The sequence below is a fragment of the Medicago sativa genome, chromosome 1, assembly GCF_051527215.1.
Source record: "Medicago sativa cultivar Bolivia chromosome 1, Bolivia_mono, whole genome shotgun sequence".
NCBI lineage: Eukaryota > Viridiplantae > Streptophyta > Magnoliopsida > Fabales > Fabaceae > Medicago > Medicago sativa.
The window spans coordinates 2,736,808-2,760,148 of NC_140749.1; the positions used below are offsets into that span (position 1 = coordinate 2,736,808).

A 23,341-nucleotide genomic window follows, 5' to 3' on the forward strand; every position below is an offset into this window, starting at 1 on the left:
CGTGATCGTCTGTATGCTTTTATCTTTAGAAAGTGATATCAATTTGGGTCACATCAAATATTATTGACAAATAAGATTCAATAAACTCTTAGAGTGTCTAATGTTGTTTGTTGTTCATATTTTAATGTTGTTTAAATATTTTATCCTTTATTTAACTATTTTATTAATTATTAATTTAAGTTCTTATTGTTGTGGTGCTGTTCCTATTGCAATGAGATTTATCTTTTTTAATTAATAATATAAGTAATATTATATAAATGATAAAATAGTATAAATGAAGGGTCAATTCAAATAAAAAAGCTTACCTGAAAAGATATATATCGTTTATATGTTGTTATAGATTTATCAGATTATTTTAATTAAATACTAGCGTTAATATGGACAATCTATGCCCTTATGTCTATTATTTTCACTGCACTAATGAGTGTAAATGATAAACAATATTTTGTTTTGAAATTTTAATTAAAATTATTTAAATTTTGATTAAAATTATAGGTATAAATATTTGTGACTTCAAATTGTAAAAAACTATGTTTAAATTTTGAATTACATAAACAATATTACAAATATAATATGTATTCATTTTTTGAGGGGTAGTATAAGTATAATATAAATCCTTATCTTTTTTAATACCAGCAACAATATAACATCAATATAGAAAAATTTGCTTGGTATAATTGAAGTGAGATAGTATAAATCCTTATCATCTTCATATATAGTGCAAATAATATTGTTTCTATTCTAGTAAAATATTTTATATTTTAACGAGATTTAATTTTTTTAACTAAAGTTTAAAATAATATTATTAAAGGATAAATTAATAAATAAAATAGTTTAAATGAAGGGTAAAATATGTAATAAAAAAGACAGCCCAAACTCACGTGTTTTCTTTATATATAGTACAAATCTATGCTATATATAAAGAAAATAGTCTCTTTTGCCTCCTGACCTTTTCTCCTTTCAAAATTGCCATCAGTTTTCAATATAAATAGCACATATAACAAATAGATAAGAGTAAATTCAAATATTTTAAAAAATGTAACAAACACGATATGAGTATATATATGTCCAATTTTTTCATTTATCATTAAAAAAGTGTAACAAATTAGATGAGTATATCTATACTTACTTTTTCATCATCGCAGTTATACATTTAACCAACTTTTTCTTAAATAAAGATTGTTGTTGGTGTTATTAAAAAAATATAATTTAGATTATATTTTTTTGTATATCGTTGGTGTCATTGAAATAGATAGTCATGATTAGTTTGGTTTGTTATAATATGAAAACAACAAACATATATATTTATATCTTTAATCAAAATCAAAATTTCATAAAAAAACAATGCTCATAATTTTCAAACGTTGACGCAATATAAAGAGCGGAAAGACAGGTACGTGAGTGTCAGTTTTTTTGCTAGTATTATAATATAAATTTCTATCTTTTTGAATGACACCAACAAATAACATTCTTATAGTCAAATTTGCTTAAGAGTGTAACTAGGATGAAAAAAGTAAACCTAAAACATTATAATTTCTTTATATATAACTAGCGAAAAAGACGAACACTTACATGTCTGTCTTTTTGCTCTTTTTATTGCGCTAACGTTTGAAAATTATGGACGGTGTTTTTCTCTATGAAATTTTGATTTTGATTAAAAGTAAAAATAAAATGTTTTTTGCTTTCAAATTATAACAAAATAAACTAACCATGATTATCTATTTCAATGACACTAACAATATAACAAAAATATATAATCTAAATTTTTATTTTTTTTAAATGACATCAACAACAATCATTAATATAGAAAAAATTATTTAAGGGTATAATTGACATAATGAAAAAGTAAGTATGAATATACCCATCTAGTTTGTTATATTTTTTAAAGGATAAAAAAAACGTTGGATTTATATATACTCATATATTGTTTGTTAAACTTTTATTTTAATATTTGAATTTACTCTTATCTATTTGTTATATGTGCTATATGTATTGAAAGTTGAGGGTAATTTTAAAAAGAGAAAACAATCCAAAAAAGTCAAAACATGCTATTTTCTTTATGTATAGTATAAAAATATAGATATAGTTGATAATTCGTCAATATAATAGCATGAATGGATTACATAAAGAAATTACATGATTTTATGTTGATTTTTTCATACCGATTAAACCCTTATACTAATTTTCTTATAGAGATGTTTATATTGTTGGCGTCATTCAAAAAAATAATATTTATATTATATTGTTGGTGTCATTGAAAAAACTAAGTATAAAAAAAATATAGTTTGTTACAATTTGAAATTTGTCTATAAGAATGTTATATTGTTGTTGTCATTCAAAAATATAAGAATTTACTCTCTCCGTCCCTATATCTAACCACCCATTTGACTTTATTTTTGTCCCTAAATCTAAACCCCTTTTCAAATTACTATATGCATTGATTTATTTTCCTAAATATACCCCTAATTAATACTACTAACTTATCTTGAAATTTAAAAAGTCAAATTTAATACATATACAAACAAAGGACAATATGGTAATATTAACACACAAAACAGACATAATAATTACACTGACAGTTTTTTTTAAGAAATGTGAAAAAAGCAAAGGGAGGTTACATTAAAAGACGGAGGAAGTATATTTTAGTTGTTATATTGTTGATGTCATTGAAAAACATAAGTATAGTTTGTTATAATATAAAAGTGCAAAATATACATATCTATAATTTTTATTTTTAATTAAAATTTTATAAAAATCACTGTTAATAAAAGAAACAGATAGTCAAGTTTAAAGTATTCTGAACAAATTGAGTTTTACTTATGTCTCGATTAAACTCCAACTTATCAAAGTCTCCTTCCCAAATTGGAGGTTAACACAAAAAAGTTGGCAAACAATTGACTCATGCAACCCAACTAGGTCAGCTACAATATCCAAGTCATCTAAATATTTTTAATAAAAAAATAAAACAAAAAGTGAATAAAAGAAAATCTCAATTATAACCTTTAAAGAAAGGAATTCTCAATAATAGTCGAGGGCAATATAGTAAAACAACAAAAAGAGAAATAAGCGTGTGATATGACAGACAGTTCCGTGTGACCCATTAAGTCGGTTACTCAGCCTATAAATACAACCCAACCCCTTAGTACTTCTCTCTATTTGCTTTGTGCGATTCATATCTTAGGTTTTGTTTCTCTCTCTAGCCGCCAGAGAAGAAAATTTCTACAAATCAATCAAAAATCAAACCCTAACTTTCTCTCTCTAAGGATTCAGATCTCTCTCTCTTCACCATGTCTCGTTGCTTCCCTTTTCCACCTCCAGGGTATATCAAGCATACCGATTCTTCCTTGATCGACGATTCGATTAAGGTTTGTTGAGCCAGTTTCGATTTTGCTTTTGTGCTCAACTTCCTGTGTGATCTTGATTGAATTTCGTGTATGTATATACATGACATGCGATTGAACTTTGATTATTGCGATTAGTGTTGATTAATTTGAAACAAACCCAAAAACAAGTTTCCGATCCCAATTTTTTAACCTAATTTGTGATTTTCTTGGGAATTAGAATAGATCTGGATTATACCAATTAGGGTTTTTGTTTTTATGGTTTATTGAAATCTTTTTTGTAAGAAAATATTTTGTAACAAGATAACAAATTAGGGTTTGATGATATGTACTTTTTTTTTTTGAAAGAATTAAATAAAAAATATTTATTAATTATTTCTTGGTGGGTGTTTCTGACCCATGTGATTTTAATTTATGTTTTGTAAACCTAGAACGTTTTATAAGTTAAATCAAGTAATTTTGTCCCAATGATGCACCAATTTTTTCTGTTACATGGTAGTGTTAGTTTATTTATTTATTAATAAGAGTAAACCATCGATAGTGATAGTTGTTTTGAATGAAGGTGGATTAAGAATTTTTTAATATTTGATCGTAGATGATTATAGCTCATTTAGGTGAGTTAAGAACTCTTTTAATATTGGTGTTTCAATGACCTGAAGCTTTTTTGAATTAAAATCAGAGTAATTTTTACACAATCTTGAACCAATTTAGAGTTAGGTTATTGTTATGTGAGTTAGTTAGGCTTAATGTGCGATTGATGTGTGGTTGCTTATGATCAATGTGATTATTTGCGTGTAAGTGTAAAACATCACTAGTTGTAATGAAAGTTGAACTTTGATTTTTGTTTTTCTGTTGCAATTTTTGTGGCATGATAGTTGTAAACAAGATGTGATTACTTGATTTTATAACTGGTATGTAAGCAAGATTCAAATGCTTGCAATGTTTGATTCTTTGGTCTTCCGTATCCGCTATTTGAAAATGTTGTTATGGTGCTTTAAAGATCCGTTTGGATTTGGAGAAGCTCCAGAAAGAAAGAGAGGAGAAGGACAAGAAGGACAGGAAAGCCGCTGAGAAAGCGGCCAAGAAAGAGAGGAAGGAGAGGAGGAGGGAGAAGAAGGAGAAGAAGGAGAAGAAGGAAAAAAGGAGAAGGGAAAAAGAAGAGAAACTAAAAGATTCAACAACTTCTCATGCAAGTGTTAGTGGTATAAAGTTCAAGCTCAATAATGAAGTAAAGGAGCACAAAGACAGTGCGAAGTTGCGTAAGGTTGAAGATTATGAGAATGAACAACTTGAAAGGAGTGGCATTACCGAGGAACTTGAGCAACCTGTTTGTTCTCCTCAAGAGCCCTACTCCTCTGATAGTTCTCAAAGCAGTAAGAGGAAACGGGGCATTGAGTTACCTAGCCAAGATCATGGTGAGAAAGCTTAGAAACAAGTCAATTACATTGTTCATTAATGTTGTTTAACCTTGTTTAATATCTAATATGTATTCTTATGTGAAACAGGACCTGCCATTCGAATCCGGCTTCCATTGAGGAAACATCGCGAACCTGAGGAATCCAAACAAGGATTTCAATTGGGGTCATGTTCGAGAAGTGTTGGAGTTGCAGATTTGCTTGCTCGGGATACTAGCAGAATTGAACGTCCGCTGCTAAGTATCAAGAAAGTCGAGACACCGTCAAGAAGTGTTGGTGTTGCAGATTTGCTTGCTCGGGATACTAGCAGAACTGAACGTCCATTGCCCAGTATTAAGAAAGCCGAGACCCCAAGTCAGCTCCATGGAAATTCTGCTCCCAAAGTCTGTAAACCATTGCCGAATGTGGTTCCTGTTGATGCTGTAGCAGCAGCAAATGAGACAGTTGATGATGAAAGTCGAAGGATGGAATCATTGTATAAATCCTTACTTCACATTCAGCCAATAACATATGAATTGGGTCCATTGGATCAAGATTGGTTATTTTGTTCGGTACCAAAACAAACAATGCCCGTCTCAAAGAAACAGAAGATTGATGCCGTTCAGTGCTCAAAATCTCTATTGCAACCTCGGGCTCAATATATGCCTGAGGCTGACATATATGCATTACCATACACAGTTCCATTTTGATTTTTTGGAATTTTTGTAGACAGTAGGTGTAGCTTTTAGCAGGGGACAGTGTTCTGCAATATTGAAAGAACCTGTGCATTAATTTTTTACAGAGGATAATAAACATGTACCAACATTTCATTGTGACAGATAATGAGATACATTTTTTGTTCAACATGATTGTGGATTGATGTAATTTTGACTTCGATACCAGACACCAGCTGTTGTATCCGATGAATGTACTATATACTAATACTAATAACTAATAATGCTATTTTTTTATATGGGATTGATGAACTTTTCAATCATTATCACTTCACTGATAGGATTTATTACCAAACATAAGGATCAATTCCTTTAACAGATAAGAGTAATGAATGAAAACAACAGTCGACAAATAAAGTCTTGAAAAAGTGTTGCTTTTAATTCTAATTTTGTCTTTTCTTGCCATTTTTAGTTACTTAACTAGTGCTTTAAGGGCACTGGTTAACATGATCCAACTTAAAAACATACTATAAGGGGGATCCACATCTGTTGCATTTTTTTCATTCCTATATTATAAGGGGGATCCACATCTGTTGCATTTTTTAATTCCTAATTTTTTTTTCCCCTCGCCATGAGATTATTATCTATCTTGACCCAAGATTATCGAAGCTTTGCTCAAAGAAGCAATTTGAAAGTCTTGGGTGATCCTTTGTACCCTCTCCATGGTAGATGACCAGTGTCTTTCGTCTTCACTCCATGGTACATTTTCTCTACTCATTTAAAGCAATTTACAACTTCTTCATGACCAACTTAGTGAACTGTAATAATCTCAACTCAAATGAGTTTGGAATCTGACATGAAAACTACGCATTGCTTTCTGAATTAAGATGTTCTCATGGAGGGTTTGTAGAAACTGCCACCCTACCAAATCTCAGCTTCAAATAAAAGGGTGCCTCGTCTTAGCATCTGGTAATGGTATGGATTAGTCATATGTCCACTTATTCTACAATTGAAATTTCTCTAATTCACCTGGTCAATGATTACCTCACTCCTCTAATAGAGTTCTTTTAGTTCCCAAAAATAAGGTACCATACTCAACTCCTAATCATCGAGCCTAAAATGTAAATCCATTCTAACAAGCCATGAGTACCGAGTCTTAGGTTCCAAATTTGATTGGTGTGAAGTATCAAGAAATTTGATTAACACATTTAGTAGGTATCTCCTCTCAACTACGTTCTTTCCATCTACAACGGCAAGACTCAAACTCGAAAAGAGATTCAAGTCCATTTCTCGAACCAACTTAACATTAGTACAAAATGTAATGTACCACTTTGAAAACGAGTCCTAGTAAATACTCCCACAACGTACAACAATTAATAGTGGATTACCAACAAAAGAAGAAGCAATTGATAATCGATATTTTCCTTAAAAAAAAAATCGATATTTAATTGTGGATTTACACATGCACTTGAGTAATCTACAACAACTTAAACACAAAGCGCTTAACCAAGTTGATTGGGCTCCTGTGGCAAGGAGCTCATTCCAAGGACGTACCCGGGGGAATACCGGGTTCGATTCCCAAGTGGAACAACGCTTAGGCAGTGCGCATGCCTCTACGCATGCGTATGAGCTGGATTAGTTGCCTACCTTTGGTGGGTCGGAAACCGGTGTGAAATAAAAAAAAGAAAACACAAAGCACTTTTGTCCCATTAGTTTTGTCCCCGTCCTTGAGCGTAAGTAGGTGTGGGCTTCACATTCATTCACCGTGACACACACGTCGTCAACGATCTTCTCCTTAGATTCAACAATTCAACTCTTCATTCTTCTGAAACCGATCTCACTCATTGGAACAGAAAAAAATGATAGCAAAAGACTTCAACGACGAAGAGAAATGGCTCGCCGAAGGAATCGCTTCTATTCAACACAACGCTTTCTTCATGCATCGCGCTCTTGTACTAAATCACTTTCATAACCTTTTTTCTCTTTAATTCGCTTAATTCACAATTCCCTTTTAAATTAATTGCTTAAATTGAATTGAATCGCGTTTGCAGGATGATAACAATCTCAGAGATTCACTCAAATACTCAGCACAGATGCTATCTGAACTTCGAACTTCTAGACTCTCTCCTCATAAATATTATGAACTGTGTATAATTCTTCTTCTCTTATTATTATTATTATTCATATTTTGCATTTTTGCTTATGTTATATAAGGCATGTCCTGTGTCCGACATGTGTACATGGCACCTGTGATTTACATTCAATTATGTCATTTTATCAAATTATGATGAGTGTCAGCGTCGTGTGTGCTTCATAGGGTTTGATCTATGTAGCACTTACACTTGTGATAGGAGGTGTGTCCAGTACGCCACCAACACTTGTGATTACGTTCAATTATATCATTTTGTCAAATTATGATGAGTGTCAGTGTGTTGGTGTCTCTGTAAGTGGTTCATAAGTGTTGATCTCTGTAGCACCGACGCTTCTGACAGAAGGTGTGTCCAGTGTTTGTCACGTCTCAGTAACACTTGTGATTACATTCAATTATGTCATTTTCTCAAATTATGATTGAGTCAACATGTCAGTGTCGTGTTTGGTGTATGTGTTGGTGCTTCATAGGGTTTGATTCAGCTGTTCATGTCTATTTGGTGTTTTCTTTGTTTTGTTTAAGATATGAGAGCTTTTGATGAGTTACGGAGGTTGGAGATGTTCTTTAAAGATGAAAGTAGACATGGTGTTTCGATTGTTGATTTGTATGAGCTTGTTCAACATGCTGGGAATATATTGCCTAGATTGTAAGTGGTTTTCGCAATCAACGTTATTATTGCTACTTTCAACCATTTCTTGTAGTTGTACTTATTTGAACTTGAATAGTTATGTGATTTCGATTATAGTCATGCGGTTATTTATGAATGGCTTAGATGAAAAGAAACTTGATTGTGTGATAAGTCTCAAAACCCAATTCAAGTAGGGTCACACTCCAGAATTCAGAGACAGAAGCTAGAACTAAAATAAAGGAAATTGATTGATTATATATTTCATTGATATGGCCCTAAACCTAATGGTAGAGGAAGACCTAGAAAAACTATAAGAGAAGCTATTAAAAAAGATCTAGAGATTAATGCGTTCCCACTTAGTGCGATAAAATTTGTTTGTTGTTGATTCCAAATTATGAGACCATACAATGCTTATATAAGCTGATGCACACATACATTTAGATAGCTACATCATCCACACAATAGTAGTGTTACCAAATTAGCTACATAATAGGCCTAAAAGATCCTTTGAGAGTAAACTTGTTGAGTCGTTATTCTTTTGGTCTCAAGGATTCTACCTATCATCATGGTTCTGAATGAGTTTTATGCTATTGTTGTTAATTTACTGCCAGGTATCTTCTTTGCACGGTTGGATCTGTCTACCTTAGATGTAAGGATACTCCTGTAAGGGACGTTCTTAAAGACCTAGTGGAAATGTGTCGCGGTGTTCAGCATCCGATTCGTGGTCTGTTTTTGAGGAGTTATCTTTCTCAAGTCAGTAGAGACAAGTTGCCTGATATTGGCTCTGAATACGAGGATAGGTGAGGCCATTTTTACTTGGTTTAATGCATTGGTAGTTTTTGAGTTTCTTGTGCTAGTTATTCAAAAAAGTTTGTACTTCCCCTAGATCCATAAAATTTGTACTACCCTCTTACATGTAACCATATCTTTAGTTTCAATTTCAAATCTGGGATAATTTATATCTTTGGTGTTATGTTTTGGTGAACAAGAATTAAATGAATAGGGATTCAGTATGAATGTTTTTGCCAGCAGGGATTATGGCAGTGTAAAGGATGCAGTTGAATTTGTTCTAGAGAATTTCTCAGAAATGAATAAGCTCTGGGTTCGATTGCAACATCAGGTTCTTTGAGTTTCTTATCTCTTTCTTATCTAATCTTGTCTTATGAGATGCATAGCACCACAGTACTTGCATGCCATAGCCATAGAGGTAAAAATAAATCATGAGAACATGATTTCTGGCCATGCAGGTGTTATGGTGCTTGTGAATTATGCTTAATCTATGGCGATTCTGAGCTCAGGACTTCAATTGGGCTTTCTGGTCTGCAGGGAGCCGGTCGGGTAAAAGAGAAGAAAGATAAAGAAAGGAACGAGCTTCGCGATCTCGTAATACAAAAATATCATACTATCTCCTTATGAAGCCATGTGCTATACCTTTGTACATATAGGTTACACGTTTTCCTATTTTCAAATTATTAGGTCGGGAAAAACCTCCACGTTCTGAGTCAGATAGATGGTGTAGACCTTGAGATGTACAAAGACACCGTCCTTCCAAGTATTCTAGAGCAGGTCTTTTAAAGTACTTTTTCTCCCCATAAAGTATTTTTTCTTCCATTATTATCCTGGATTTTATGATGGCTCTCAAGTGTCTAAATTGGTTTGAGCAGGTTGTCAACTGTAAAGATGAGCTTGCCCAATTTTATCTCATGGAGTGCATAATCCAGGTTTTTCCAGATGAATACCACTTGCAGACACTTGAGACACTCTTAGGTGCTTGCCCCCAATTGCAGGTAAGCAACTGATTATATTGGAAATATGTGCCCTTTATGTGTTTGTGTTTTGAAAGACATTTTAGTGGTGACTGGTCATCTTTGTAGAGACATAATATAATATTATTTTAACTCTGTAACTAATTGTCAATTTTTTAACTCTGTAATTATTATATGTTGAGTCCCTTCATAATGGAAACATGTAGTAAGGGTTTTGTTTTAGGAGTCCTAGTGTGATTTAGATTATAATTGCATCTTAGAGGTTAAAAAGCATGTAAAGTCCTTTGAATTATAAATAGTTGATCATGCGTTTGATTGGTCGTGAATATAGTCAATTGGAATGGTGACTACTACTTCTACGACTCTGTTGAATTCAATTTTGACAACACCTTGAATTTTATGGCAATGTTGTACAATATATGATTACATAAAAAATACATTATGTTCGGATAAGAAGGTTTAAGGACAATAATAATTGATGTGTGTGTGAGGAATGAAATCTTTGTTGCTGCTTGCAATCTTGTTTATGGAGGAAATTTCATTTATCACTTCTAATTATCCAAAAACTGAATTTTTTTGAAGAAAATTAAATTAATGAAATTCAATTTTCTGTATTAAAATTTGAAATTATAGCATTTTCAATCCAAAACAATTGTTTTTTATTTTTGTTTCTTTAATGTGCTCTACTTGTAGTTGGTTTCCCTGCATAGATGGTCAAGAATTTTACTGGATGCAGTAGGTGATCATCCATGTGACTTTCATTTAGAATATGCATGTAGGGATTCTCTGATAAGTGAAGAGTGAAGGCAGTGCAAATGTTCTTTTTATGTCTTTCTTAAAGTTGAAAATATTTTCTCTGCGCTGACTGTCTGGATTGTATCTGCAGCCCACAGTAGACATCAAGACAGTGTTATCTCAGCTAATGGACAGGTTGTCCAATTATGCTGCCTCAAGTACTGAAGTAAGTCTTGTGCACCTTTGTCATAAGTTAAGCTCTTAATTGTTTGCTGATATCATTTATGTCTCAGGTATTACCCGAATTTTTGCAAGTGGAAGCATTTACCAAACTAAGCACTGCAATAAGCAGGGTAAGCTGAGCTTTCTCGAGTTTGAAACTTTTACTTAAACTTGTTCTATGACAACTAAAGAAAAAGTTCCATCGACACAACTACAGTACAAACTATGAAGAAACCAACATGGTGATTATGTCCAATGATTTTTCACCCCTTCATGATTAATGTTTTGCAGTAGTTCCTTAAACCAAAACTATTCATATAATGGTACCTCTAGAATTCCTGAAGCAATGGGTTTCTGTACTATTATTTATATTTCTTGTTTCAAAATATTTTTGAACTTGTATGTTTAGAAGTTGTTCGGGTTGGCAGCGCATTGTTGGAATAAGCCAATGCTATACAATGTTGTCATCCTGGTTTCATTTGGTGCCATATTATAGTCATTTGATTTTATAGGACTAGACCATATTCTCCTTGAACCAACCCCCTAAATAAAGGAAAAGAAATCAAAGAAAGAAACAGTGTCAGTTCTTTGTGCATGCTAATTATGCTTTTTATTCTGTGGGCTGTGGGTTTGTAATCCAAGACCATAACCTGCATTTAACTGCAGGTGATCGAAGCACAGGTTGACATGCCTATTGTGGGTGCAATAGCTTTGCATGTCTCTCTTCTTACATTTACTCTTCGTGTTCATCCAGATCGACTTGATTACGTGGATCAAGTACTGGTATGTTACCTTTTTCAAACATCACACCATCTTGATCTGCTATTTTCATATGGCATTGTGTGGATATGATTTTCATATTAGCTGTCTTTTTTCTGGAATTTATGCAGGGATCATGTGTCAATAAGCTGTCTGGAAAACCAAAGCTTGATGACAATAGAGCAACAAAGCAAGTTGTTGCACTTTTAAGCGCCCCACTTGATAAATACAATGATGTTGTGACTGCACTGACACTTTCCAATTATCCTCGTGTTATGGATCATCTTGATAACGTGACAAATAAGCTCATGGCTCTGGTTATTATCCAAAGCATTATGAAGAATAACACTTACATATCTACTGCCGATAAGGTGCGTTACCTTGCTGTTGGTTAATTATAATAATTTTAACAGAATGTAAAAATGTTCTTTGTGCTTTTGTAGGTTGAAGTTTTATTTGAATTAATAAAAGGGCTCATAATAGATTTGGACGGAACATCTGAGGATGAGGTATGCCTGATACTATTATTGTTTTTTACCTTTTGCTTCTAAGGTACAATTGCTATATGTAACCTGTACATTTTAAAATGTTTATTAAAAATTCTTTATATGACCAAACCAAATTTGCTAACTATATCTATGCTCATTTCTTAAATAAGAATAGTATTTTCTGAACCTCAACCCAATTTTAATACAATATTTTTTTCTTACCCTTAGATCGATGAAGAAGATTTCAGTGAGGAACAAAACTCTGTTGCCCGCCTCATAAACATGCTTCATAATAATGACCCAGAGGAAATGTTCAAGGTAATTACAAGTGTATCAAGAGTCTTACTGAATTCCTGTGGCGTTTCTCTATCAACTCCTCCAACTAACTTGTGCTCGCTGTACTTCAGATAATATGTACCGTAAGGAAACATATTATGATTGGAGGACCAAGGCGCCTACCTTTCACTGTTCCTTCTCTTATATTTTCTGCACTGAAGGTATCTTTCTTCCTTTATTTTACTATTCTTTCAATGTTTTTATTGTCTACTATATTTAGCATGCTTCTTGAGCAGAACTCTACATTGTGGTGGGTTGTAAATTATTTGAATTGAGCTGCCAGGTATTATCAGGTCCATATTGAATAATAAATCCATCAATTGATTATAGGTGGCTCCTTTAATCAAACCCGTAAGTTAAGCTTGTGGAAGCACTTTGTAAACATTTACAAAATGTTGTACCATGGAAATAATTCAACTTTAGAGTCTCGAGGTTTTATATTTGTGATTTAATGGTCAAGCCTCAAATTATTTTAACCTTGTGGTGGTTTTTACTGCGACAAATATTGGTCATCATATTCATTAAATTGTATGTGTCCCTGTGTAAGTGGGTTTGCTTATCACACGTGAAGAGTTCAGCTCGTTCTCTGTCTTAATTTTCTTTTTTTGAATTATGCTTCATCACTGCAGTTGATCAGGCAATTGCAAGGCCAAGGTGGAGACATAGCAGGAGAAGAAGAACCTGCAACACCCAGAAAAATATTTCAGCTTTTAAACGAGGTGAATTGAGAATGTACTTCGAAGAATAATGTAGTTTCGCTTCACAAGCCCATACTTTCCTACAACTCCAAAATATTATTCATTAAACTATCTTGAAACATTTTTTTTTAAATTTACCGGCATAGAGTGCAGTGTACCAACTACCAAGTCATATCTGATTATATGTTTTATGCACCATATATTTTCTTCATCATGTGATAGAGAAATAACAGTATTTTGAATTTTTGTTTCAGACCATCGAAGTTCTATCTTCTGTATCATCTCCTGAACTGGCCCTGAGACTGTATCTACACTGTGCTGAGGTATGCTTGACCTTACAAACTTAAATGGTCATATTTGTTTCGCTTTTGTGTCCCCCTTCACACTCTCAGGCAGCCATCAGAATACAAAGAGAAAGGGACTACATATTAAGTTGGAGCTTGAAAACTGATTTTCTACGCCTGTCACCCAAACATATTTTTATTGGCATGCATTTTTCCTCTCCTTAAAGTCTAGCTATCAATGGGGAAGAACCAAGCTACTTAAATACTCCACCAAGCATCCCATACTATTAGATTTGGGACTTAGACACCTCACAATACCCAAGTCTCTATCCTAGCACCGCCCCTGAGAACCAACGTCACGGTGGTCTAAGACACTTTACTAAACCTTTCTGGTCAGCCTTGAGTTGACAGGAAATGAATCAGATTGGGAATGAAAAGAATGTATTACTATTATATTATGAGTAGAAATCAAGTGGTTGAACTTAAGTGATTAATGAGCGTTAACTAAGATTGAATTGATCAGGAGTGCTTGAGCACGATCTTTGGCTGGAACAATTATTGATTAGGTTTTACTTATATCCTAATTCGGAAAAAAAGAATGAACAGCAAGGACACAAACTCCTGGATTCTCAAGAGATCCAGACTCTCCCAATTCTAAACTTACTAAATTCTCCCTCTCCATCTCAACCCACGTTTTACAAAGGCTACATGCCTGGTTTATTCCTTCCAACTAACTCAACCCAGCAAACTAAGTCTTTTAACTACCCTCTAAACTAAGTTACTAACTAATCTATTATAAAAAAAGGCAACCCGGTGCACTAAAGCCCCCGCATACGCAGGGTCCGAGAAGGGGTCCTACCATTTGGTGTATTGTACATAGCCTTACCATGTTTTTTACACAAGAGGCTATTTCCAGGACTTGAACCCGTGACCTTTCAGTCACATGGCAACAACTTTACCAGTTGCGTTAAGGTTACCCCTCACTAACTAATCTATTATATTGTTGCAATAAAATCTTTTGTTAAAAATAGTTGGGTTAAGGATTAATTGGGATGAAGCAAAAGTTCAAGGTGCCTATATGTAAAAGGCACAGTATTTATGGTGATTTTATGTTCTTTTCCATGATCACATTACTATTAGCTTTAATGTTTTCCAAACGTTATTATGGTTCTTTATCCTGATTAGTGATTACAATAAAGTCTGTCATTTTGCAAAATTGTTTGTGACTTTTCTGTACCTGTTTTCTCTGTGATTATTAGGCTGCTAATGACTGTGACCTCGAGCCGGTTGCTTATGAATTTTTCACTCAGGCATTTGTATTATACGAAGAAGAAATTGCGGTACTTGCTAATACATCATTTCTTTTATGATTTTCTTTATGTGACTAAGGCGGCCTTTTCTAATCTATCTGTTGATAATAATTTAGGACTCTAAAGCCCAGGTAACTGCAATACATTTAATTATCGGGACTCTCCAGAGAATGAGCATCTTTGGCGTTGAGAACAGGGATACTTTAACACACAAGGCCACAGGGGTATGTAACTGTACTTGTTTTCATCTCTCTTCTCTTTTTCCTTAAAAGAGCCTGGATTAGGGATAACGATGGTGATTAAAGGGGACGAGAGTGGGAGTAATTCCTCTTTTTTGGGGGATCAAGCATTAGGGCTTTATTCCAATTCTCCCTCAAACCCAGCTTCTTAAAATAATAAAGGACTATATTGAAATATTACACTTCTAGTAAACCCAATACATTCCTTCCTTAATCATTCATGCATGTGGATTAAAATTCATCAAAAATAAAAGTTGTGATGAATTTTCTCAGGGGGATGGCCATTAGACAAATGGTTTGTGGCAATTGTTATTCAGTCTTTTAATGTATTCATTCACAATTATTCAGCTTTTTAATGTATTCATGCACAACCTAAGATGACGTTCTATCTTTCTGCAGTATTCTGCAAAACTTTTGAAGAAGCCTGATCAGTGTCGAGCTGTTTATGCATGCTCACATCTCTTTTGGGTTGATGATCAAGATGGTATTAAGGATGGAGAAAGGTATGCTGGTAAACACTAGAGTAGGTTTAATTGGGATGACTTGATTGATTTCATGCATGATGCCATATGTATTTTCTGATGTAATTATGTCCCATCCTCAATATAGCATCAAGGTTCTTTAACCATTTATGCATCTGCATGATTTATCAAATGTAATTATGTCACTGCATCATTGACGTACAGACTTATAAATTCCCACCTTTCTTGTCTTCTGGTTTTTCTCTTGGAGATGGGTTATTGACAGTTTTATTACAGGGTGTTGCTTTGCCTCAAGCGTGCTTTGAGGATCGCAAATGCTGCTCAGCAAATGGCCAATGTAGCCAGGGGTAGCAGTGGTCCAGTTACGCTTTTTGTTGAAATACTGAATAAGTTAGTCACCTTAAGCTATAAAACTGTTTAGTTTGTTTACTGTTTTCATGGCCTTTTTGCTAACGGATAAGTATGTTCCAGGTACATTTACTATTTTGAGAAAGGAAATCCACAGATCACAAGTGCTACTATCCAGGGGCTTATAGAATTAATCAAGACTGAGATGCAGAGTGACTCTGCATCAGCTCTTCCAGCTTCAGATCCTTTCTTTGCTAGCACACTGAGGTACATACAATTTCAAAAACAGAAGGGTGGTATACTGGGTGAAAAATACGATTCTATCAAGGTCTAAATCACTTCTTTGCTGGACTTGCTTATTTGAGATCCTCAAATGTACAGTTATGCAGAAAATGTTCATGTATTTAATCCGTGTTCATCTTCATCCAACATTACAAAAGGTTAATCAATGTTCATCACTTATGCATTATAATTGCAGTGTTATCAAGGTCATTTCTAAAGTACTGTATGCATAATGCATATGCAGTGTGATGTTTCATATTAAAGCCATGTAAATTGAATGTTCCCTGACCGTGCATTAAGATGTTCGCGGTGACAATAGAGCATCTTTACAGCATAACTGACATTTACCGTTTAATTGAACATTTTCAGTTCACTCATCAAAGTTTGGTTCGATTGATAATATTGCACAATTCATTTAGTTTAAAGAACTGATTGATTTTACAAAGTCTTGTGAGAAAACTGCTTGAAAACTACTAGTGGTGGTTTATGACAACGCTTTATTATCTTAAGCCGAAGCTCGTTAATAAAGCTTCTAGCCAACCCTACTTTGCATGATAATGCTTGGTTGTTGTTGTTGTTTTTATAAATTACAATTATTCTCATTTTTATTTAGAAGATAGCAAAATAATAATACATTTAACTTATTCATCAGCAAAAAATATTTGTCCTGTTTTTTTATTTTATACATTTTTATATATATTTATCCAGATTTTTTTATATACTAGTGACAAACATTTATACCATATTTATTTATTTATTTATCAATGACAGCTAGTGATGCCATATTTTTTTTTATGCATTAGTGATAAACATTGGTTTCATATTTTTTTACTCCTTCCATCCCTAATTACAAGCACCCTTCCAAAAATGTCTTTTCTCCGAATATAAGTCCCTATACAAATTAAATACACACATAAGGAAAGAACATTTTAGTATATTCACACACAAAATAAACGTAATAACCACACTGTCAACTTTTTTTAATATGTTGAAATTGGTCAAATATAATAAGAGATAGAGGGAGTATATAAGAGTAAAATAAAATAGAGTAAAAGCTTAGTGAAAATAAATGAAAAGAGTAAAAATGAAGTTAAAGGAAGAATATGTGAGAAGATTTTTTTTTTTAATTAAAAAATATAAATAGTAAAGAAATGGAAGTTGAGAGTGTTTGATAAAAAATGAGAAAGAGGAAAAAAAAAAGGGAGTGATTGTTAAAAGATGTTTGTTGCAAAAAGGTGACTTTCAAATAAGAATAAGATTTTGTGCAATCTTTACATATCTTTGTACCTTTTTTTTTGGACAGATACATAACTCTATGACTATACATATCATGCCATAAAAAATATAACAAATATAATATAAATTTTTATTTTTTAAAATGACACCGCAAATATTGCAAATTTATTTAAAGGTATAACTGAAAGTGAAAAAACCACCCCAAAATCATTGGTTTTTTTTTACAAAGAATACGCATCATCTATTATGATTTGAAATTCACAAACATATCTATACCTATAATTTTTACTATTCATAATTTATTCTTTTTTTTTACAAATATTCATAATTTATTCATATTTGCCCTTAAAAAAATTTATATGCATTAGCGCAATAAAAAGAGAAACAAACGGAAATGAGAATGCCTATATTAATGCCAGTAAAATTAGGAATAGTGTAGTCTTTTTGAAAAAAATTATCCCTAATTTTTAAATTGAGTTAGTTTGATATTTTACGTGTTGTGTGATATTTTCTTAAATATATAGTTGATTTGCTATATTGTTTTTTAGGAGAATTTGTTATATTTGCTTAAATAACAAAAGATAAACATACACTCCCTTCAAAAAAAAAAAAAAAGATAAACATACACTTGATTCCTTCAAAAAAAAAAAAATACACTTGATTCACCAAAACCCTATTTCTTTCGCTGAACTCTCAACTCCCCTAACCCCTCCTTCACTCAACCCTATTTCTTCTACTCATCTCCCCAACTCTCTTCCTCAGAAGACGAAGGAAGCAAGCAATCAAACATGGCGTCCGATTTAACCACACGAAATGGAAAGCGTCACAAGAGTACCAAGATCGCAAATGCAACTGCAGATGAAGATGCCATATTCTACAACAAGCTCCCTGAACAACTAATAACTCACATTCTCTATTTTCTTCCGACGGAAGATGCTGTTCGTACTTCTCTTTTATCGAAAAGATGGAAAACCCGTTGGTCTTCCCTCACTAAACTCACGATCATCACTATGGTTCAAATTCAAGAAAACATAACTTTATTAGGTTTGTTAATAGAGCACTTATTCTTAATCGCGGTTTAACCATGGATAGCTTTTCTCTTTTCCTCTCCATGATTCATCCCTTCTAGATATATGGTTCTCTAACATCTTCAACAGTAGAGTTAAAAATCTTTGAATCCATTCACAGTTTCAACTCTCATTCTCCGTTCTTGCTTCTGATTCTCTATTTAAAAACTCTCTGTTATTGGAAGAATTCGAATTGCTCACTAATTCTATTTCCCATATTAAAGTTCCCATGTCTATTGAAGAATTTGAATTGCTCACTAATTCAGTTTCCCTCGCTAATGCACCAAGTCCCACCAAATCTATTCGTTTTCAAAACCTAAAACTTCTCAAGTTGTGTGGAATCTCCTTTAACACTCACTCGCCCAAATCCCCTAACTATATTCAACTTAAGCTTAGTTTCCCACTTCTAAAAAAATTTGAGACCAAAAACTGTGCTTGGTTTGTTGATGCAACTTGGGTCTCTATAGATGCTCCTCTACTTGAAAGCATTTCCATCGAACATGACGTTGATGTGCCTTATAACATTATCAATCCTTCTATCTTTTTCTCTAGTTGTTTGTATCAAAACGAATTCAGTTACTGTGGTTATGATATACCACTGATCATTTTAACACGGTCCCCATGCCACACGTCTGCAAAAATCATTTTACATGAGGGCCCGGCCAAGGTTATATGGTAGATTTCGAGGTTTTTTCTCTTCTCAGAAATTTCAGTCATGCGAAGTCTATCAAATTCGAGGTATCAAAGGTATGCATATAAGTTAGCCTTTTTAACAATGTATACCTTTCTTGAATACTTTATAACTTGTGAAAATTGGTTGGTTTATATCGTAGCTACCACTCATAAATATATTTTGTATAAAATACTTGTTCTAAATTTGTGTCATGTGTAGCGACACTCATTTTGAAACGGAAGGAGTAATAAGTTTTTTCTCAATTGATATCTAAGTTTAATCCTTTTATTGCAATATAAATCAGTTTCATTGTGTCATTCATTCCAGGTTCTGAGGCAACCACAGAAACTATGTGTATTTCCAATGTTGACCGATTTGGAGGTTGGTTTAGTTAGTGTTAATATTCTGTTAGCCTTACTTCAAAAGACGCTGGTTCTCAATACACTAGTTCTTAAGGTTGGTAATCACTAGTATTTACTAAATACATTTTGCTGCAATATATTCTCTTGTAACTTCTTGCTGTTTTTTTTTTTTTCTTTATCTAATTTATATATTTTCTCTTTAAGAGCCTTATTTGGACTTTCTTTCTTTGATGTTTAATTGTCAGGGAATACGTACATTTGCGGAAGAGCTTCTGAGTTCTGCTGTTGTGCCCGATTTTTTGGCTTCTCCCCATGTTGTGAAATTTGAAGAAGTTAATGGAGACGATCATGAGTTATTTTTAGCTAAATTTTTTATGGAAAATGGTATGATCTTGGAGAGGATGTGTTTCTCTGCTGATAGTCAAATCCTGGACAAATATGAGATGATGCAAGAATTTAAGGAGAAACTGTACTTACTTAATTTCAATTCTGTTGTTGTTGAATTTTCATATGAATAGTTTAAAGAAGCAAGTGGTATTATAGTATGCTAGAATTTATAGGTAACTCCACCTAGACACTGTTCTTATGTAGCAAGTTAAACTCTATTGTCTACTAAAGCGTTTTGGGGAGAAAATATTGATTGGTTTTTATATGATCATGAGAATATTGATCTGTATGTTGCTAAAAGTTCAATTAGTTAAATTGTCAACAATTAGAAGTGAAAAAGAAACGTATGATGTTTGGAAGTGAAAACCTGTTAGAAGTTAGAACAGGAACTTACTTGCTAAAGGTGTTACTGTAAGTTGTAAATTTTGCATGGAAATGAATTTATCACCTTTCTTCTTTTTAGATTTATGCATAAAATCAATAACCTCCTCCAAAGCAATGAAATTATCACAAGTAGCTTGATCATAATCAAAACAAGGCAAATTCTACAAATGCAGGATTTGAGTGGCAGCATTACGGGTTGGCGTAGAGAAGAGATTCTTGAAAAATTTCCGAGCTTCATTAGGAGTCATGACAAGTATATGGTTGGTTGGTCTTGTTTGGCATAAGTTCATGGTATGAGTTCTGTTAGATAAAGGATATATGTTCTTGTTTGTGTTCAAAAGTTGTTGAGAGATAAAGGAATTCACAGTTATCACCTACTCTTCAAATTTTGTCTTGATAATGAATGCCTTTATCAAAATAAACTCACCACACTCATAATGTGTCTTATAATTCCTTTTATTTGAAAGATAGCTATAGCTAGCAAAATTCACAGGTATACACAATTTGTAAAATTTAACTGAGCTAGAGGAAAGAGTAAAATTATGAAACAAAATATCCAATTTTTTCCCTTTTATTATTTGTTTGAAAGCCATTTTTTTCAGTTGTTGCCTTAAGGCTCAATTCATACATGTTACTGCTTCATTATCTTTATTCATTTTCAAACAATTTAGTACAGCTTATTCATGCAAATTCTATTGTTAACTTGTTTTTTCATCAGTAAAACCAAACCAAGTTGCATGCATATTCACAATTGGCTCTCTCCATGGTCATGCTTTCTCCACTTTCATCTTCAAGTTGGAAATCATCAACATTTTCCCCTTTTGTACCCATCCCCTATATAAGCTGGATCATATTCACTATAATTAAAGAAAATAATCCTTCATTTTTAAAATCGAATTTTTTGGTTACTCTATTTTCACACTTACTGAAATTTTGGTCTAAACCCATATATTTTTCTCCTAAAATGGTGAGTTTTAGCGCAAAAAAAAAGTGATTTATTGTCCCAATTTTGAATTCAAAGACAAAAATTCACAATTTTAGCGTCAAATACGAAAGTAGAGGACTAGAAAAAGACTACTTTCACAAGTTTTATAAATTAGGAGGTCTAAAAGTGCAATTAATCCAAATTTGTTTAGAATAAACCGTCAATTTAGTCCCTTAGGTCATTAAATATAATAAATATTCCCTAAACTATATAATATCTATAAATCTATTATATGTTATTAAAATGTTATAAGTTAAACCCGATCAAAAATAGATATTATACTTGTTTAGTTTATGAACAAAATTGGAGAAAAAAAAAGTAAAATAATAATTATTATTTTTTTGTGGTGAAAAGAAAAATAATTTAGAGAGCATTTGAGAATTTTAAAATTGTCCTCAAATAAAAATTCCGAAAAAGTGAAAGACGCTCCGCACCGCTCAGAACATTCATCATCCTTTTGGCAGCTGAAGCATACATATACATAGATTGGTTTTCGATTTGTTTCACCAAGCCCAAGGTATATATAATATAACTTTCACATCTCATTTTTCTTAGCTTCATTCCTTTTTACATTTCGATCAAAATCTGCAATCATGTAATTTATGTTTAAGTGTTTTTTTTTTTTTTTTGGTCGAATATCTTAACGGATAGAATTTCACATTTAAGGTGAATATTTCAATGCATCGTCGTCACTGTCAACTTATGTTTATAATGTGCCAGACAGAGAGAGTTGGGACTTGGGGAAACTAGGCTTATGTGGTTAGGGGCAAAGGAAGACCTAGAAAAACTAACTATAAGACAACTTATCAAATGATATTTAAAGATTAATGAGTTGGAGAAGCAACGCAAGGACGAGGCTCGGAGGGAATCACTTAGAATCGCTAATGAAGAGCGTAAGAAACTTAAGGCTCAGGCTGCAGAACTTAGAGCTCAGGAACGTAACATTGCTAGACAACAGTTTCAAGAAACCCTTGTTAGTCTCTATATATTGCATGCTGTGAATGAATCTCAGGATTTTTTTTGAAATGAATTGATTTACAATTTGGATTAAGCCCTGTTTGGTTAAACAACTTATTTAAGCATTTAAACAACTGGATTAAGCTATTTCATGTCCTGTAACTAACCCCTGAATACATTTATCATGTCCTCTAAAAAAAATGTGAGAAGTGAAAACATTTTAAATCTTCAATATGCCTTTTTGATTTAATACTTATATGGACCTACTTTTATCGTAGTTAAGGTGGATTTCACTTTGATAATCTGCAGGATTGTAGAGTCGATGAACTTTAAAGACTAGTTGTGCAATCATAAATTAAGCACCTGTGTGACTGTGCTGTATTTATACCTTACAGTTAACTAGATTTCATCTTCTAAGAAATACATTATTTGTTAAAAAATTTCTAAGGCAAGCTAATCAATCTTTTGTTGCTGTTCTACAAATATCTGTTATTGATATATTTCTTTTATTATAGATTTTGCTTAGTGTTATTGATATTTTTCTTTTGTTCCTGAATCAGTTAAAAGAGAGAGCAGAGAAACTTGAAATTTGGAGAACGCAAGCCAAAAAGCATGAAGAGAAGAAGGCTGAAAAGAAAGAATTATTGCATAAACGAAGTTCACTGTGGGTTGATGAAGCCGAACTCGAGAAGGAAATCACGAATGTTGTAATTGCTACAACATATCTTTGATCCCCATGCAGTTTCATATCTCTACTGATTAGCAGAATTTAGTCCAATGTTGTAGTTGCTACAACTTATCTTTGAGCTTAGTTGTTGTTCTACACAAGTTGCATGAAAAAGCATGAACATAAGTCTTTAGTTGGTTGATTTTTTTTCTTCGAATTTTGAAGGAATTAAGCCTGAATTACAAACCTTGCTGCAATTTTTTAAATGACTTGGTAGAACAATCAAGTGGTAGATTTGATGTAGATTCCCGTCTGATGGAAAACATTGCAAAATAATGCTTTGATTAGTTTTTTCCCCTAACGTTTTGTTAATTCAAATGAGTTGCTTGGTTCGTAGTCTCCCAACATAACAAATAGAATCAATTAACTTGGAAAGTGGAAATTCAGTTAATTAATGAACAAGTAAGCTAAAAATATGTTTAATATGC

At 32.8% G+C, this 23,341-nt stretch overlaps 4 protein-coding genes across 5 annotated transcripts; all 4 read left to right on the forward strand.

The window, feature by feature from the left end:
- The first annotated feature begins 3,154 nt into the window (after window positions 1-3,154).
- On the forward strand, window positions 3,155-5,599 carry LOC146951716 (uncharacterized). The gene is made up of 3 exons (XM_085754485.1): window positions 3,155-3,365; window positions 4,342-4,756; window positions 4,847-5,599. Exons 1-3 carry the CDS (start codon window positions 3,288-3,290, stop codon window positions 5,443-5,445), a joined length of 1,092 nt encoding a protein of 363 aa, XP_085610611.1. The 5' UTR covers window positions 3,155-3,287; the 3' UTR covers window positions 5,446-5,599.
- Window positions 5,600-7,152: 1,553 nt separating this feature from the next.
- On the forward strand, window positions 7,153-16,517 carry LOC146951717 (vacuolar protein sorting-associated protein 35B-like). 2 transcript variants are annotated; one of them, XM_085754498.1, is made up of 22 exons: window positions 7,153-7,361; window positions 7,461-7,557; window positions 8,081-8,204; window positions 8,798-8,986; window positions 9,216-9,306; window positions 9,513-9,569; window positions 9,663-9,752; window positions 9,851-9,973; window positions 10,839-10,913; window positions 10,981-11,040; window positions 11,576-11,692; window positions 11,800-12,039; window positions 12,112-12,177; window positions 12,385-12,474; window positions 12,564-12,653; window positions 13,122-13,211; window positions 13,445-13,513; window positions 14,734-14,814; window positions 14,901-15,008; window positions 15,423-15,526; window positions 15,782-15,895; window positions 15,977-16,517. In XM_085754498.1, exons 1-22 carry the CDS (start codon window positions 7,269-7,271, stop codon window positions 16,185-16,187), a joined length of 2,379 nt encoding a protein of 792 aa, XP_085610624.1. In that variant the 5' UTR covers window positions 7,153-7,268; the 3' UTR covers window positions 16,188-16,517. The 2 variants fall into 2 exon arrangements, with proteins under 2 accessions (XP_085610624.1, XP_085610632.1); XM_085754506.1 differs by having other exon boundaries at window positions 9,219-9,306.
- A 1,616-nt stretch (window positions 16,518-18,133) lies between these two features.
- Window positions 18,134-20,130, forward strand: LOC146951718 (uncharacterized). Its single transcript, XM_085754520.1, has 3 exons — window positions 18,134-19,185; window positions 19,439-19,567; window positions 19,719-20,130. The coding sequence occupies exons 1-3, from the start codon at window positions 19,111-19,113 to the stop codon at window positions 19,989-19,991; spliced, it is 477 nt and encodes a 158-aa protein (XP_085610646.1). The 5' UTR covers window positions 18,134-19,110; the 3' UTR covers window positions 19,992-20,130.
- A 281-nt stretch (window positions 20,131-20,411) lies between these two features.
- On the forward strand, window positions 20,412-23,214 carry LOC146951719 (uncharacterized). The gene is made up of 3 exons (XM_085741433.1): window positions 20,412-20,504; window positions 22,053-22,202; window positions 22,747-23,214. The coding sequence occupies exons 1-3, from the start codon at window positions 20,412-20,414 to the stop codon at window positions 22,915-22,917; spliced, it is 414 nt and encodes a 137-aa protein (XP_085597559.1). The 3' UTR covers window positions 22,918-23,214.
- Window positions 23,215-23,341: the final 127 nt, after the last annotated feature.